The 17904-nt window shown below is 37.0% G+C and overlaps 3 protein-coding genes across 3 annotated transcripts; all 3 read left to right on the top strand.

The window, feature by feature from the left end:
- The first annotated feature begins 242 nt into the window (after positions 1-242).
- Positions 243-5152, top strand: LOC122057332 (acyl-acyl carrier protein thioesterase TE3, chloroplastic-like). The gene is made up of 5 exons (XM_042619384.1): positions 243-973; positions 1766-1866; positions 4171-4280; positions 4465-4560; positions 4640-5152. The coding sequence occupies exons 1-5, from the start codon at positions 774-776 to the stop codon at positions 4751-4753; spliced, it is 621 nt and encodes a 206-aa protein (XP_042475318.1). The 5' UTR covers positions 243-773; the 3' UTR covers positions 4754-5152.
- LOC122094774 (protein NRT1/ PTR FAMILY 1.1-like) lies at positions 4823-6764 on the top strand. Its single transcript, XM_042665375.1, has 3 exons — positions 4823-4915; positions 5957-6163; positions 6249-6764. The coding sequence occupies exons 1-3, from the start codon at positions 4823-4825 to the stop codon at positions 6762-6764; spliced, it is 816 nt and encodes a 271-aa protein (XP_042521309.1).
- A 4823-nt stretch (positions 6765-11587) lies between these two features.
- Positions 11588-16501, top strand: LOC122058410 (acyl-acyl carrier protein thioesterase TE3, chloroplastic-like). The gene is made up of 5 exons (XM_042621091.1): positions 11588-12164; positions 12461-12561; positions 15579-15688; positions 15927-16022; positions 16104-16501. Exons 1-5 carry the CDS (start codon positions 11917-11919, stop codon positions 16221-16223), a joined length of 675 nt encoding a protein of 224 aa, XP_042477025.1. The 5' UTR covers positions 11588-11916; the 3' UTR covers positions 16224-16501.
- Positions 16502-17904: the final 1403 nt, after the last annotated feature.

Consider the following 17904-nt stretch of genomic DNA (forward strand, 5'->3'; position numbering starts at 1 on the left):
GAAGAAAGGGAATTACATTAGTACCCACATAATGAATTTTTTTAACTTCTTGAATCATACATTCAAGTGAATTGAAATGACAATTTAATTCTTACGTTGTAATAGTCAAAGAGACGTAGAGATTAATCCTCTAAATTTTATCATACTCACACAATGATTATTTGATGTGTCAATCTTTTTCTATTTTTTTTATTTATTTATTTTACTTGTCTTCTAAATATAGGGAAAAGAAACTGAAATGGACTATTTGCTACATGGTTGAAGCTGTGAAGGCCATGGCTGGTAAAACTCCACTGTCGATCCTTACTGATCAATGTCCCGCGTAGAAAAAGCGATTGAGCGAGATGGCTGTAACTCAATAAGGTCCTTTTATTCAACCAGCCCACATCCTGGCAATTTATGAGAAAAGCTATATGTCACAAACTGTGAAGATAGAGATTTTTCTCTTTGGATTCAAAATTGAATCCTTTGGTTGATAATGAGGTTGATGATCTGCAGCCATGTTTTATGAATCACTACTTCAGTCATCCGCGCCATTAATCTCTGATGGGAAATGTGAGCAGTTCAGTAACAGATCAACTAAACCATTGATAGTGAGGGAATGAGACCAGAAGACGAGGAGTTGTGCAATCGACTACGAAGTATGAAGCACGGTTGCTTTAATGGGTTTTCACGAAGGCCCAGAGACCTTAAAAGGGTTCTCCATGGCTCCAACACCTCCTGGTTTTTTTTTTCCCCTTTTGGTAAAGAACCCCCTGACTTAAATTGTAGAAATGTTGCAGTGTATTGTTTCCTCTGCTCAGATGGCATTGCCAACCACTTCATTTGCCAATGCAAGGTTCCCTCTTAGCCGGCCTAAACCTGATTTCCGGCTGTTGCGCCGCCTGCAACCTCTCTCCTCACCCAGTCTCCAATGTGTTTCTCCAGTTAGGCATGGTGTAGTGGCGGCATTGGGCTCGCAGGGTAGCAAAAGGTACTCTTGTGATGCCTTCCATATTTTTGGGTTGTTAATATTTAACCAGTCCAAATAGAATGCTCAAATTGCTTTGATTTTTGGGTTTTGTAGAAAAATTCATTATTTTTTTTTTTCTCCTCTTTCTTTATCTTGATCATGTTTTGTTTGGATTTTAATATCTAAAAATGCAAGTGCCTTTCTTCAGTTATGTTTGGTTGGGGTTGGGTTTTTTTTTTTTTTTTTTGGGGGGGGGGGTGGGGTGGTGGGGTGAGTTCTTTTTAGGCTTATTATCTTCAGTAGCTAGACATAAGCCTGAAAAGTTTTATGTTTCCCCAAATATGCACTAAGAATCCATAAGTCTGACTTGGTTCTAGAATGAAGTTTCATGTTAATAATGAATTTTACCTCAATTTAAAGAACTCCAGAAAGCATAAATGATGCTTTATCTTTCTGTTATCTGTTCAACCTCTGCCTCTCTGTAATCTGGATATGTAGAGAGAGGTTTTTTTGTTCCACCTAGCTCACAGTCCCCCACCCCCTTGGTGAATATGTTTGTGTATTATGGGTTTGGTGATATGTTTTATCTGGGGGATGAAATCTTGAGTGTGTAAGCTCCCTCGAAGTTCATCGTGTTATCAAATTTCTATGGGTTCTGTTAGCAGATTATAGTGCACAGTGATTGGTGTTAATCTGTTTTTGAGACTGTTAGCTCATGTTTTTATCCATTTATGTTTGGATCACTTGATATAACTGAAAAGGACAAACGAAACGGTTCAAGTATGAGGCATCTGTTAATTTCTCACTTTTCAGGAAGTCTGAGTTATTTGAACTTGAGCTTAAAGTTCGAGACAGTGAATTGGATCAATATGGAGTTGTAAACAGTGCGATCTATGCAACCTATTGCCAACATGGTGAGATTTCATATTTTGACTTTACTGTGACAAACTTGTTCAACTTGAGAGATTCTGTTTGTTAGTTACTTCTGTGCTTTCATATGTAAGTACACAATTTGATTTTTCTGAGTTTCACAGAAGACTAGATGAGTAGTTCTAATCCCCTGCTTCTCCCTCTTCTTCATCCATCTCAATATTTATCAAGAACTAGTTAATTTAATGAAGTAGTATTTTCCATTTAAAAAAAAAAGGAGTACTATAATACATTTAGTTTCTATCTGCCTTCTGCCTAAACTGTTGGAATCAATAAATATATCCTTTCCTCAAGGATTCTCTTTTCATGGCCATGGAAAATTGGAAATCCCATTTTCAAAGCTAACACATCTTAAAAGTAAAGAGATAAGAAAAAAAAAAAAAAAACTCATGTTTTCGCTCCATGTGATTATTATTAGAAGGAAAGTTGAATTCCTTTTTGTCTGTAGGAAGAAGAAGCATAGAAGAAAGAAGGTAGGGAAAAAATATGGCGGAGGGGGAGAGTTATTTTATAATATCATTAGTGAGAAGCGAAAACTGAAGAGAGAGGAAGAGGGAGAGGGAGAGGGAAAGTTTACAGTTTTTCCCTATATTGGTATACTTACATTAGATACATTAAGTTAGATTTGGATTCTGCCCATGCTATAATGGTACTACCGACTTTCTTATCAGATGCATCTTGTCAAGTGCCCTCAGGAACTTGTTAAAATTAATGTTAGTAACAAAATCATAAGAGGAGATCTAATAGTAAAAAAAGTTATGGCAGTAGAAGTTGGTTCAGTGGCAGTATCACAAGTAAAGAATCTTGATAGGAAGAAATTTATCACACAAATGCGAGTGAATATTTTCCTGATATCCAGTCCAAGAGGAAAAGTACCAATATGGGAAAAAATTGATTCCCAAATTATGCTTCAAAATCATGGTATTATGTATCAGAAAGGTTTCATTGAAGTTTGAAAGCAATAGGCTCCGGCTTAAGAATACTTCTCACTGGCTGAGGGTGAAGTAGATGGCAAATTAACAAGATATAAGGGATTCAAAATTCATTTTTCTCCTTTTTTATTTATTTATTTTTATGGGGATTTAGATGATGAAAACTAAGGTTTCATGTTAGAGTTTGTAGTTTCAACGAGGGCTGATGGAATAAGGCAAGGGCTTTAAGAATGAGGAAAAGTAACAGCATCCATGATTAAATTGTTATTGTTTGTAAAAAAAAAAAATGGGCATCTAATTTTCATTTTTTGATGGGAAAAGAAAAGTAACATATTAACAGCCACCAGAACTACTTGTTTCTCCTTCCTAGCAACAAAAATAAAAAAAATCTTAACCTGAGGGTGACGGAAATAAAAATAAATAAATCTGTCTTCAAATTAGTTGAAGACACAAATGATCACATAATACAAGAAATATATACAAAAGAAGATATAACTACCAAGGCCATCCCTACTTAGTTTCCTGCATAAGCCAGTACAATCTCTACTTCGTCAAATCCCCGCTGCTTTGCCCTTTGAAGTCCCTTTGAAGTCCTCTTCCTTCAACTCCTGAGTTTATACTGTTTCCAAAACATAGTAGCAAAACAAAATTGGCAATTGCAAAGCAACATTGTAGCCCAACCAACTTCAGTAGTTGATGGGTCTAAACTGACATCACAGTTCAAAATCAGGTGATCCACTGGCAATAGATTACGATACTTGCTAAAGTGAGTGAACCTTCAGATTCAGAGGACTCCAATTTTGGATTAAAATTCAATAGTCTAGAATAAGAAATCCATTTTGAAATAACTTGCATAAGAGAAATAGGATTAGATTTAGTATAAAGAAAAACACTGTGATTACGAGGCATCTGATGGTAGCAATCGAAAGAACACTATTTTTCTCATACTTTGAGAGCGTAAGATCAGACAGAAAGATATCCAGCTAGGTAAGCAGCAAGGAAGAATAGAAGTGTCCTTATTGCAAAACCCCAATGGCTCTGCTGCCCAAATTCGTAATTGGAAAAGAAAAGTACCTTCCTTGTCCACTATAAGATATTGGATCTCCACTTCATACTATTTTTTTGGCAATCTAAATGTAGCAAGTCATCTTTTTTACTACCTGATATGATATTTATTGACCTTAAAATTACTGTTCTTTTTTATGCACCAACTATATCAATATTGAACTTGATTATTGTCTGCAAACTCATGACAAAGATTATCACCAATTTTTTACTGATGGTTCTTTCAAACTTTGTCTGATACTGTTATTTTTCTTTTTGTTTACATTCCCTTCTACCTGTTTTGAGAATCAGCTTTTACTGAACTGTCTCGAAGATATGGCATCTGGCCAGATGCAACTACACATGCTGGCGATGCAATGGCAGTAACAGAGTCATCCTTTAAATACCTCAGTCATTTAAGAGTATGTCTATCATTTTAATGATTAATTCATGATAAGTACACAACTGATCTGTTAATTTCTCATGGTGGTTATTTCATGTGCTGAGCAGCTTATGCAGATAAAAATTGTAATAGCTTGCTTAACATTCAAACCAAATCAGCTTAAATGTTTTTAGTGATTGTTCTTTACATTGTTTCATGCTTAGAGTGGTGACCTGTTTCTAGTGAAGGTGAGGATCATTGGCTTCTCAGCTGCTAGGATATTCTTTGAGCACTTCATATTCAAGCTACCCAGTCAAGAGGTGTTATTTCATCTATGGCTCTAAACTTATCTTAATTACTTCCACTGAATATTGGGTTAACAATGATATTTTTTTTCAGCCTGTTTTGGAAGCGAAGACCACAGTAGTTTATCTTGACAAAAATTATCGTCCTATCTGTATTCGGGCAGAGTATAAATCAATATTGGAACAAATTGTTTGCATTGAGGACTGAGGAGTCAAACCGGTCTCATTATAGTAATATGAAGCAGAAAGGTCTTTTTTTTCCAAGTGGAAGTACTCAATGAGTTGTCCCAAAATCTACCAACCTGTGCTAGAGTGGTTCTATATCATTGGTACTCTGTTCTCCAAACCTAAGAGGTCCTCACCGTTGCTGGTGAGCTTGATGCATTTTGGTGTATTAAAGGTTAATGCCAATACTAGCTAATTATCACTGTGTTGGATTCCGACATTCTCAATAAGGAATCCACTTCTTGAATAGGGAGAATATCAAGTAGAAATTGGTTGAATGTAATTCGAAAAAATTCCTAGCTTGGTGGCAATTTGTAAAATGTTCACAAAATTATTTAAAGATATTATTGTTAAAATAATTATTTACAAATATTTTATTGAAGCTTTACATTAAATCAATGGTCGAGATTCCCTGTTTGAATGTATTCGACAAATTAGGGTTTTTTGAGGTGTTAATATTCCATATCCATTAATCTCCTAAGGTGATATTGGTAAGTAGAGAGAATAAGAGGTAAAATTATTTAGCCAATATATGGGTTTTATAGTACTGCTTGCTTAGGGTTAAGGGAAAGCGTTTTTTGTTCATAGTGTAGCCCTTGCATCAGAGCGAGGGCCAATAGGAGCACACGTGGAAGCATAAAAGAGGTAGGCATTTTTGCCTTCCATTGGAGATGGGGCAGTCGTCACATCCCCCCTCCCTGTGTCTAGGTGTAACTCTCATACTCCTAGATAGACTCATTTTTCCATAAAAAATAGGAAAGTGGTTTATGTGCAGGAGTGTGGCCCCTACACCTGACACATGGGGGATGAAATGATTAACCCACCCCGCATAAAATAAAAAATACACATTTGTTGATGCTTCCTCGTGCACTTGCATTGGTCCTCAGGCATGCGTAGGAGTTGCACTCCTCCATAGGAAACACTTCCCAAAAAAGATACCATAAAAAAGGCTATTTAACAGAATGAAGCGCTAATTTTGTTGCATAAACACTCCATTTAAAAAAAAAAAAGAGGAAATTACACTCCCCTCCCTTCTAAATTCTAGATTCTATCAACCATACCCTGACCGTGAGTGAGGAACAGTTAAGTATATTACACTTTTTCCATAAACCCCAAAATACCCTTAGTCTATAGCAGATGACGAACTTGCCCCCAACTCTGAAAAAACGATGCAGTGAACGAATAGTCTGAGAAGGTTGCAAGCTATGGGTTAATGCACAATATGATATTCTATTTAACGAGAGATTATAACTTGAATGCCGCCACTGGCACCACCATTTTCTTGCTCTGGTCTGCTCATTCCAATGCCTTCGCCATAGTTGGAGCTTTCCTCTCCGATTCTTACTTGGGCCAATTTCGTGTCATCGTCTTGGGTTCCTTCTCTATCCTCCTCGTAAGCTTTAATTAATTTACTTTAGTTTCACTCAAATCCTTTCAAAAGATCCAATTTTGAACATTGATTGGTGAGTTTTAAATAGGGGATGATTCTGCTTTGGTTTACAGCAGTGGTTCCAGAGACGAAGCCTTCTTCTCCCTTGAGCCAGCCATCATCGTCTCAATTGGCTCTCCTGTTCTCCTCATTTCTGCTAATGTCCATAGGAGCCGGTTGCATTAGGCCATATTCCATTGCCTTTGGAGCAGATCAATTGATCAATAAAGACAGACCAAACAATGAGGTGATCTTACAGAGCTTCTTCAACTGGTTCTATGCTTCTACTGGGGTTTCCACCATTCTTGCAGTCACTGTGATTGTGTACATTCAAGATCATTTCGGCTGGAAAGTGGGTTTTGCAGTACCTGCATTTCTCATGCTCATAGTTGTTCTACTGTTCTTAGTGGGCTCTCCTCTGTATGTCAAAGTAAAGGCCAGTAAGAGCTCAGTCTTTCAGAGATATGAGAAAGTAAGATTGCTGCCATGGAAAATCTTGGCCGCCAAAGAAGTGACCCATCATGCATTTTCGGATAAAAGGAAACCTATTCAGATCAGATACTGACTATTAAAGCAAAAAATTCAAATTGAAAAAGTTGAAGCCATCCAAGAACCCAAACTTATCGTCTCAAAAGGTCAAACACGACCAAGAAACTCCAACTCAAGCAGTCAAGCTTCAGTAATGGAAAAATCAAAGGGAAAACCAAAACCCCCAAGAAATTTTACTCGTTCCACTAACTTCTGCGAAATGTACAAAATTAGACAGTTGCTTTGGACTACATTTGAGTAAGAACCCAAAATAAATCAAGATTAGAGAAGAAATAAAAGGGGTAGAGGTAAACGAAGGCTGAAGTGTACCTAGAGTTCCCGAAGAATTCCCTGGATCCTCGAAGCACAGTCCTGTGGGAGAACAACCGTGCAAGCCTGCAAGGTAAGTAGTACTGGACTCCTCCGGCAGGTGCGCCTCCCAAGCGGAAACACAGAAGGATCGGATTTGCTGCAAGAAAGAGCGTGAAAGAGCTTCATTTGGATTTCTTCCGCAAATGAGATCATTACGACATTAGAGAAGAAACCACTTCTGATGAGCATAAACCCTTTGAATTGCCAGAATTTCAATTCACCAATGAATCAGTAACCCCTTTAGACCTCAGCCACTGAGTTTTTACCCGTGGGTAAATGAGTAAGTCAGTTAACATGAACTTCTAACAAAGTTAACAGTATAAGGTGCGGTTGTAATTTCAAACCTCACAGGAGGTCTAAGTGTAATACTTGAAACATACAGGAGAGGGGAGTGTAATTTTCTCTTAAAAAAACTATTCCATTACCAAGATGGTTGGTCCCATCACCCAAATTTCCTTTTTTTCTACTCTCGAAATTGAGTGATTTTCATCCGTGATAATTTAATTACTAAATTATCCATTCAATAGAATCCCGTCAAATTGGAACTGATTGACATTTGGACATATTGATCATCTTAAGAAAGATTACCTTTCAAAATTTCTTTCTTTGGAAACCAACTTGTTGGATTCAAACCAGTTTTCCTAGATGGATAATATTGCTCAAAATTTTGATTATGAAGAAAAATTTTGGTTTCAAAAATTTTTGGCCATGGAGATAGGAACCCGCAACGCATTTGGAAAAGAAGGATTGACTTCCTATGGAACACCAATAATGAATTGATTGATGATACTCAGGGGATTGCCCGTGAGTTTGCTTCATTTTTAAGGAATATTTATAGCATATCAAATCCATTTGATCCATCTTTTGTGGAATGTCTGTTTCCAAAGGTCCTCTTGGATACCGACTTGGAAGCTATCAATTCAATTCCAAAGGACGTGGGAATCAGAAATGTTGTTTTCTCTATTAGCCCTTGAAAAGCTCCTAGATCTTATGGCTTCCAAGCATGTTTCTATCAGAAATTATGGGAGTTAATTGGAAATGATGTGATACTTTTGTTAGAGAATTCTTTAACAATTGTACTCTCCTTTTGGGGGTAAACCATACATTAATTTGCCTTATACCCAAAAAAGAGGAGGCATGCAGAGTTGAAGAATTCTGACCAATTAGTCTATGCGATGTATCTTAAAGAATTATTGTCAAAATCAGGGCCAATAAACTCCAAAGTCAGAGGGATGATAGGTTTTGTTACTATCAAGCTTGACATGGCAATGGAAAAAGCATATAACAAGCTAGAATGGGGGTCATAAGGGCCATTTTTGAGTTCCTGGGCTTTGGTGATAAATGATGTGACTTAATCTGTTATTTGTTGTCAATTGTCACTTATTCTATCAAGTTGGAATGGTCTTCTTTTGATTACTTTGAACCATCTCAAGGTATTCGATAGGGCTGCCCATTGAGTCCATATCTTCTTCTAACTGTTATGGAAGTCCTATCCTGTCTTCTCTCCACCTATAGAGACCATTAACCTCTTTATGGGAATTAAAGTGGCTCGACATGCTCCCAAAGTCTCCCACCTTCTATTTACGGATGATACATTTATTTTTTGTCGAGTCACTTTAGATGATTTATTAGCTATCAAAGTTGTTCTGGAACTGTTCCTTGACCCATCGGGGCAAAATATCAATTTGGATAAAAATGGTGTCTTCTTCATTAAAAATGTCCCTAATTGTGAATGCATTCATTTGAGTTCTCTCATTGGAATTAAGGAAATATCTAAGGGTAATTTACAGTGCCACCCCCTGAAAAATGCCAATATTAGTGGGACACCCCCTCTCTTTCACCAAATTAGACTCGGACCCCATGTCGTCAGTCTCTGTTAAGTGATGTTATGAAATGACACTTTAGCCCTTATGACCAAAACACCATTTTCTTATTATCCCAAAAATACCCCTCTTCACTTGGATCTAAGCATTTTCTGCTACTATAATTTGCTTCTATGACTCGCTTCCGCTCAAGTGTTCTCACTTCCACCACATCCATAAAGCTTTTCACTTCAGTGCCCAAGTTACAATAACAACTATGTTGCCCCCCATCAACTTCTCCGTCTCCGTTCACGTTAAGTTCAATGGTTGCCGGCGAATCTTCATCTAAGGCTCAATAACCCTTGCCCCTTCCCCTTCTCCGTTTCTGTTCCCAAAAATTGCAGCGGCGGGAAAACATTGTTCTAGGGTGACTCCTCTCTTCTCTGGCTACTAAACACTCCATTTTTCTTCACCTGATTCATATCCTTGTTTACTGGAGATCCTTCTGCTCCCAACTGGAGCCAATGAACTGTGATCGAGCTACAACAGTGAAGCAATTTGATGAGTCCAAGGTCGGAGTTAAAGGCCCTATGGACTCCGGTGCCGCCACCATTCCTTCTTTCTTCATCCACTCACCAGAAACCCTCCTTTCTTCTGGTGACCTACGGTGGGATGTTGATGTCAGCATTTCAAATGATATGAGGTTAAGGGGTGCATGTAGGTGAGGGTAATATCGGATATCCCTTATTTTTAAGGGCAAAATGGTATATAAAAAAAATAAACTGTTGATGTTAGCATTCATGGCATATTCTCTAACACTGACTGACGGTAGGGGGTCCGAGTCTAATTTGGTGAAAGAGAGGGGGTGTCCCTCTAATATTGGCATTCTCCAGGGGGTGGCGTGTAAATTACCCTATATCTATCTAAAGACACCACCTATCTAGTAAGTAATCTTTTATATCCTAGATCCCAAGTGGCCAGTATTCGTGGTATTGTTGAGCATGTAAATAATCGTCTCTCGGTATGGAAGGCCAGTTTACTATCCTTTGCTAGCTGCAAGATTCTCTCACTCAATCCACACTCTATTCAATCCCTTCTTATCTTATGTCATGCTTCACATTTCCTATTAAAATTTGTAGAAATATTGACTCTATCTGTGCTCGTTTCTGGAATGGGGGTAGTTCTAGTAACTCTAGAAAGATGCACCTTATTGCTTGGAAGAAAATTTGTCAACCATATCACCTTGGAGGATTAGGACTTAGCAATGTTGTCACCCAAACAAAGCACTGTTACTTAAACTGGGATGTAGATTCCTATCCGAGTCTAATGCTTTCTGGTCGAAGATATTAAGAGCCAAATATTACCACAATAAATCTTTTTTTGACCCAAAGGACCTTAATAGACGCGGGTCATGGGCTTGGAATAGTGTGGTGTCAATCCTACCTATTCTCAAAAAAAGCGTTTTGTCAGTCATTGAAAATGGCAGTGATACTTTCTTATGGCATGACCCTTGGGTTATAGTTGGGAATCTAGATTTTTCAACATTCAACTCAAAGACTTTCAATACCATGAGAGAGTGGATAGTTTCATCTTGAATAACTCATTGAATTTGGATTTGCTCTCGTCCTCTCTTCAATCAAATTTGGTTAACAAGATCATCATAATTAACCCCAACAATCCAAAATGATAAATGGAGATGTTCTTTGACCACAAGTGGATTTTTTTTTCTACTCATAATGGAATTAAGTTCATTAAAACAATCTCAGGAAATGACAATCAACATATTATGAGGGGTATTTCAGGTAAATGGTGGAAATTTCTTTGGAAATTAACAATTCACCCCAAATTTAAGAAGTTTCTCTGGCGGACCCTACGTAATCGAATCCCGATCCGGAAGATTGCATGTCAATGGATGAATATTGATAAATCATGTGTGTTTTGCAATTGCCCAATAGAAACTATCTACCATTTGTTTATAAATTGTGATTTTACATCACACATTTGGGTGGCAAAGGCCACTTGGTCTACGTTTATAGAACATTAATACAGCTTCCTTTGTGCAAGTGGTAAAGTACTTTTTCTTTAACAAACTACTCTCTAGATCTGATCGTACTTGGTTTTGTAATGCCTTTGCCATCACTATCTATTCTATTTGGAGACATAGGAATGATGTTATTGCATCCACTGCTAATTCAAATCCTGATGTCATTTAAAAAATATTCATAGATGGATTTCTGACCTTAATCTTTACCCTGCAAGTCTGAATGATTGTCTTATTCGATATAGATGGTTCGGCCAGTTTGAAAAAAAGATTCCCCACCCTTTTGTTGACATACCCAATTTTGGTTTGAGCTGGTGCAATTAATCTTTTGAACTCATCTTTAGGGTGGGCATGTGGAATCTTATCACAGGATCAGCTTAGGTTTATTACCTCAAATAATAATGCGACTACTCAAAAAGAAGCAATGGAAGTAGAAGGTATTTTGGAAAGATTGAAGATGCAACTATAGGAGGATGGAATACACGTGAAGGTTGAATCTTAAACGGGGTATTACTTCATCCTATTCCACAACATAATAAGGGAGCAACCCTTCACAAGATCAAAGACTTATCAAGGTCTATAACATTCATTCATAAAGAAGCGGGAAGTCACTCAGCCATGGACTTTGTTTTCGAATTAACTTGTAAATCTGCTTACTAGTAATAGGGTCATGGACAATATCGAGTTTGATGTAAATATTTTCACATTTTACGGACAGAAATAACCGAATTTGCAGTCTCAGAATCTGGTTGAGGTGAAGCCAAAAACCATGCTTCAGTTTCATTGCTTGCACCCATTCAAACACCAATAAGGCTGCTGCTGCTTGTCAGAGGCGAAGAGAATAAGAAAAAGCAGACTATCAAAGGCGTGCCATTCGCTGCGTTGTTGCAATCAATAGAACCAATGAGCAATTTCATGGGTTTTCACGCCTACGAAGTGCGGAGCTCCCAAAGGGCCTGGACTTGAAGCATTAAATGCTGATCCAACTAAGGGATGGAGAGAGAGAGAGAGAGATGTCGCAGGTTCTTGTTTCGGCCGCTAATATGGCATTGCCCACTCCATGTCTCAAAGTGAAGTACCCTCTCAGCCTGCGAACAACCGATTTCTTGGAGCAACGGCCTTTTTGCCGCCTTCACCGGCTCTCCTCCTCGCGGCTTCCCCGATGTCTTCCTCCTATTACGAATGGTATTCTGCCGGCATTAGATTTCAAGGGTAGCAGAGGGTAATTACTGTAGCGATTACTTGGTATCTGAATCTCGTTAATCTCATTCTTTACTTCATGATCGGAGTAAAATGGATTTCTCTTTTTAACAAATTATTTGGTGGGTAGTAGGTTTCTTCCATTGTTTTGATTTTCACTGTTCCTATGGCTATTTTTGAGGTATATCATTTTGGTTTTCAACTTTTGCTTGATAACCCATTCGTTAAGTACTGGATTCAATCTATCTGAAAGGAAATAGAGAACAAAAAGTTTGGGGCCTGAGCCATTTATTAATTATCATTTTCTGATTTTTCCAGAATGAATGGGTTCTTTGAGGTTGAGCTTAAAGTCCGTGACCATGAACTTGATCAGTATGGTGTTGTAAACAATGCGATCTATGCGACTTACTGCCAACATGGTGAGATTTTGTGTTGACTTACGCAGATCTGTTCAACTTGTGAAATTATGTTACTCTGTTATCTTCATGCCTGCGTATATTTGTTTACAATTTGTTGTTTCTGAGCTTCGAAAAGGATAAGTGAGTGTTGAAATTGATAATAGATCTAGTTTCAATGAAGGTTTTGAAACTATTACTGCCTTTCATTTGCTAGGTTCATATGTAATTGGAATACTGCTTGTCCCTTTCAACTATAACCCACAAACACCCCCCCACCCAAAAAAAAGAAGAAGAAATAAATAAATAAAATCTGCAGACAGAATAAATTATAGCATTGCAAGCAGTGCTGTAGAATTGTTCAGTGGATTACAACTGTTGGGAACTTGAGCTACATATCGTGAACTACTTGGTCTGTAATAATGAAGGTTTTGAGGTGAGGCCCAAAATGCTTCTCCATTGTAACATATAAAGTTATGATGTATATGTCAGCTGATATTAAAAAGTTACTCGTTTGATCTAATTTAAGGTCCAACCATCTCCTTGTTGCCACCATATCATTTCTGAAAAGATATGTTACCACAATGTGATAGAAAGAATTGGTATTGCACTTGATGGAGAAAATAGATCAATGAATGTGTATATGTTCTTTACCCTATCCTTGTGAAGGGTACAACAAATGGCCACTTTACAGATTTCACTAGGATCAGACAAGCGCCCCAAGGCTGGGGTGGATTCTTTGTAAGGCTGAAACAATGACATGTGGCTTCATGGGGAAAAGGGAGATATTAGAGAATCCCCCTAACAATTTTCAGATAACCATATTTTGTTAGTTTGGGCACAATCCTACCATTTATAAATGTCAACCATATGAATTTCTGTAATTCTATTTTTTTTTTTTTCTTTTTATTTTACCTGATAAATCAAATCTCTGTGTTTTTTTTTTTTAAATCTCTATTCTTTAAATAATATGAAAAATACCCTTAAATTCCGATTCAAGTTTGACAACCCATGACTCCTAAAGAAACTGAATTCTCCTGTTTTCACATCCTGTGGGTTAAAATGAAAAGAAAAGGAAGAAACCTCCCATTTTCACAGCTAATATTCCTGGAAAAGTAAGAAAACAAATAAATAGAATCCTATTCCACCCACCCTTTTTCTCTCTTAAAGAAGTAAAAAATCCTTTTTTTGCCCTTTACTTCCCCTTAAAACTTCCTTTGCTCCTTTCCTTTTAATAAACAAGGGGTGTGAGGATAGAAAGGGATGGAAAGTTGAAAGGTTGAACTTTTTTCCTCTATAGGAAGGAGAATGGAAGAAAAAACAGAGAACTGAATAGATTACTTGGGACTGTAGGAAATAATTGGGGTAGGGGGAGAGTTTTTCCTTCCTTAAAATTTTAAGATTGTGGGATGGAAATCAGAACAGGAAGGGAAATTTTACGGTTTCTCCACTTGGAGGATTATTACCATATGGTAATATATGCTTCTATTTCTTCTTTTGCAATAAAATGTTCTTAATTAAAAAAACAATGACAGTATTTCCCTTTATTGATATGGATATTTTTTTGGTACAAACAATGTCGTTGCTAAAATGATAGCGTTGACTTGCCCATGAGGTTCAGCTTTTCAAGTGTCTTCAAGAACATATTAAAGTGAACGAAAGTAGCAAAATCAGTAATAGTAGGGAGAGGTGGATGAGTCATAGTATTATAAATTAGTCAAGTGAGTCTTTGCCTGATATATTCAGTCATAGAGGAAAAGTAATAATGGGTAAGAAAATTGAGGGTTTTTCAAATTAGGCTTCAAGTTTTTTGGATGGGGTATGGATAGGGTTTGGTTGAAGTTTCAAAGCAATAGGTTAACATCTAAGATTGTTCTTGGTGGGATAGTTGAGTTTATATAGCAGGTGTCTTATTCAAAAACATAGTGAAATTCAGATTCTTTTTGCTTTAGAGAACTAGGGTTTAGACAAAGAAATTTAGGGTTTGTTACAGTTTTGACTTTTGTTGACGGAGGGAACAGGGTAAGGGTTTTCAAAATGAGAAAAGTAAGAGTAAATGTATAGTACTTGTGGACAATAACCATGATTAAGTACTACTGTTTCCGATGAAAGATGGGCCTCTAATTGTAACATTGAAATTTTTATATTTTCAATAATGAGAAAATAACATAAGGTAATGAAAAGAAATTATATACTTATTTAATCCACAAGGCATGATTAAATGCTATTGTTTCTGGGGAAGAACGGTCATTCTGATTGGAGCATCAACGGGAAATTTCAATTTTTCAACATTGAAAAATGACAAAAAATTGTAGAATTTAGAGTCTACTTGCTAGGGTTAACTAATACTTCTTGGATCTACAGGGCACCTATGAGTTTACACGACCCACAATAACATGCAGCCAAAAAACTATTTATTTATTTTAAAAAACTTGTTTCTCAAAAACTTTCACATTGTTAAAGTTACAGGGATTTACATAAGACTTTGTGAATCCACATGCATATGCATAAATTCTTATGGCACTTTGAGTCTTTGACCACTATTGTGCACTTCCATAATCCTGGATTTTTCAAAGCTCTATTTTGCCACTTGGCAAACTCCTTTTTTTCAAAAAATTTGGGCCTTATCTGATCTACATTGTGGCAGATTTTAGGGCCATGGACAATTTAGGAAAGCTACCCCCTGCAAAAAACCTCTCATTGTCCAAGATAAGATAAATCGAACAAGGAAGAATATAATTCAAAAGAAAAGCAGAAAATAATGTTTTTACATGGTGATCAACTCCCCTTGCCTCAACCTTTTTTTTCTTTTTAAATGTCTGAATGTACCAATCTTCTCTTTTACCAACTGATATCACATTATGTTGAGTCTTAGATTGCCTTTCTTAGCTATGCAATTATGCACCAACCAGACCAACATTGAATTTTAGTATAAATATGTAATAAGGATTCAGTGAACTACTAGTGGTTCTACCTAAATTTGTCTGATTATGTCCCTCTTTTTGTTTTCATTTCACCCCTCTTGACTTTTTGACAATCAGGTCGTCATGAATTCTTTGAAACAATTGGCATCAGCCCAGATGCAGTTGCTCGCACCGGCAATTCATTAGCACTAGCAGAGTTATCTCTTAAATTCCTTGCACCTTTAAGAGTATGTACATCATCTTATTGTTTATATCATGTACACATCAGATTTGTTGACTCCTCTTGGTGCTTAACAATTTCCTAGTTAGGATTAGAGAGCCATCAGCATGTGCTGACATGCTTCTGGAGATTAAAATTGTAATAGCTTGGCATCCTAACCAAATCAGTTTTAATTTTTTTTTTCTATATTAAAGATGAGTTTAATTATTACATAATTGTTCTTAAGCTTTTTCATGCACAGCCAGAGTGGTGACCGGTTCGTCGTGAAGGTGAGAGTCTCTGGCACGTCAGCTGTTCGCTTCTTCTTTGAGCACCTCATCTTCAAGCTACCCAATCAGGAGGTGCCTGTTTCACCTTTAGCTGTAACATAATCTATTTCAATGACTTCTTCTGACACTTGGTTCACAATATCTCTTGTTCAGCCCATTTTGGAAGCAAAGTGCACAGGAGTTTGGCTCGACAAAAATTATCGGCCTGCCCGTATTCCACCAGAGATTGGATCGAAGTTTGTTCAGTTCCTTCATAATGAGGAATCAAACTGATTTCACCGTAGTAGCTCAAAGCAGAAGGGGTGTTTTCGTATAAAGTGCTCATTTGGATGTGTTTAAGTCGCCTACATTTGCTTACGAGAGTATTGTGTTATGTATTCTGCCATTTCTAGTTATTTATCTCAGCTCCACATTTGTGAAGTAGTAGTTTTTTTTCTTTCCAAACATGCTACCAGGTGGATTGGTCATACTGTACAATGGTCAGTCCTTGTTTGTAAAATTACTCTTCTGTGAAATCCACATACCATTATGTGGAGTGTTTCAGTGTTGAATTAACATTCGAAGGATCTAAAGCAGGGGGATTAGGGTGATGGAACGCTGGCTCAGCTCCAGGCTCTCATGCTATCTTGTGAAACTGGATCGACCGTATCAGACGGATTTGCCCCTGCTTTTTTAATAAAAATCAATTTTTTATTATGTTTTTGTCCTTGGTCTGTACCAATGTATCAGGATCAGATCGATCCAGATTGGGGATCAGTTAAGGCCGATACCAATCTGATCTGATCTGAGTAGAACCATAGTTTCATCAGTACATGCTGTCATGCTTTCTTATGAAAAAGAAAAGGGCTTCATGACTTTAAAATGTGTTATACCAAGTTAAGGAGGCCACCTTTTATTAATAGTGCAGGATCATATTCTCCCTGCTCGATGTGGGGCTAAAGACATGCCCTAATGGTTCACTTTTTCATAAGCTATGGCATTTGATATCCTCCGATTTCATCGAAGTTGTATAAAGTTATTTTTTTTATTGGTAGTCATTTCTCTAAAGATCTTAATAGAACTTATATCACTTTGATTCCTAAAGTTTAGAAAACATCATTGGCCAGTGATTTTTCGGCCCATAAGTTTCAGTTTTTTTGTTCTAGGTCATCCTTGAACTATTTCAATCAGTTAAACCTGCCCTTATCAATGGTCAGGTGACTCTGCTTCTCTCTTTTCTGTTGAAGTTGATAGAAATGGGTTCTTTCAACTTTTTTTTTTCAATTGTATGTGTCGTTGATTTCTTCATTTGTTGATAATCATGAGATGACTGTCAAAAGATAGATAAACAATCCTTTAGAATGTGGGAAATTCTCCAGGGAACCACTGGATATTCAGAAAATTGATAATCATCAGATTGTCACTCTCCACAATCACGTCCATGTATCCTCGAGTAAACGCAATAATCAAGGCTTGAAGAAGTACAAAGGAACTATCTGTGGTATCCAATGATCGGTCCAAGGATTTATAGAATTGTCATATTCCACTCTTAAACACATACCTCTAAGTAAAAGAGTTATAGTGCCATGAATCGGTTTAAATCCTCAAGAAGGTGTTATTAGGAAAGAATGAAAAAATATTAGGAAAGTATTTGGCTTTCATGGTCTTTAATATGAAATTTTAATATGGGCAAAAGGTAGCAGTGCCCAAGCACTACCATGTTATAGTCACATCACCTAATCTCAACCGCTTAAATCTCAATTGTTGAATACTTTGTTCACTTTATCCAATATGAACCGTCATGGTGGGACAAAGAGAAGCATGAGTTAACGACGGAGATTAACTCAGTCACAGACAACGAATATAAAAAAAAAAAAAAAAAAAAAAAAAAAAAAAAAAAAGTTTAACTTGTTTCTCCATTCCTGTTTCTAGACACATAAATACTAAATAGACATAAATTTCTATTTCAATTTCA

This window comes from Macadamia integrifolia, chromosome 12 (genome assembly GCF_013358625.1).
Source record: "Macadamia integrifolia cultivar HAES 741 chromosome 12, SCU_Mint_v3, whole genome shotgun sequence".
Taxonomy (NCBI): domain Eukaryota; kingdom Viridiplantae; phylum Streptophyta; class Magnoliopsida; order Proteales; family Proteaceae; genus Macadamia; species Macadamia integrifolia.

Bases quoted from the DNA above. Each gene is read 5' to 3' on its own strand.
- LOC122057332 (XM_042619384.1), top strand. From the start codon at position 774: ATGTTGCAGTGTATTGTTTCCTCTGCTCAGATGGCATTGCCAACCACT. The intron at 1,867-4,170 runs GTGAGATTTCAT...TTTGAGAATCAG, and splicing joins TGCAACCTATTGCCAACATG to CTTTTACTGAACTGTCTCGA. The intron at 4,281-4,464 runs GTATGTCTATCA...TTTCATGCTTAG, and splicing joins AATACCTCAGTCATTTAAGA to AGTGGTGACCTGTTTCTAGT.
- LOC122094774 (XM_042665375.1), top strand. From the start codon at position 4,823: ATGAGTTGTCCCAAAATCTACCAACCTGTGCTAGAGTGGTTCTATATC. The intron at 4,916-5,956 runs GTGAGCTTGATG...GTGAACGAATAG, and splicing joins AGAGGTCCTCACCGTTGCTG to TCTGAGAAGGTTGCAAGCTA. The intron at 6,164-6,248 runs GTAAGCTTTAAT...AGTTTTAAATAG, and splicing joins GTTCCTTCTCTATCCTCCTC to GGGATGATTCTGCTTTGGTT.
- LOC122058410 (XM_042621091.1), top strand. From the start codon at position 11,917: ATGCTGATCCAACTAAGGGATGGAGAGAGAGAGAGAGAGATGTCGCAG. The intron at 12,165-12,460 runs GTAATTACTGTA...TGATTTTTCCAG, and splicing joins GATTTCAAGGGTAGCAGAGG to AATGAATGGGTTCTTTGAGG. The intron at 15,689-15,926 runs GTATGTACATCA...ATGCACAGCCAG, and splicing joins AATTCCTTGCACCTTTAAGA to AGTGGTGACCGGTTCGTCGT.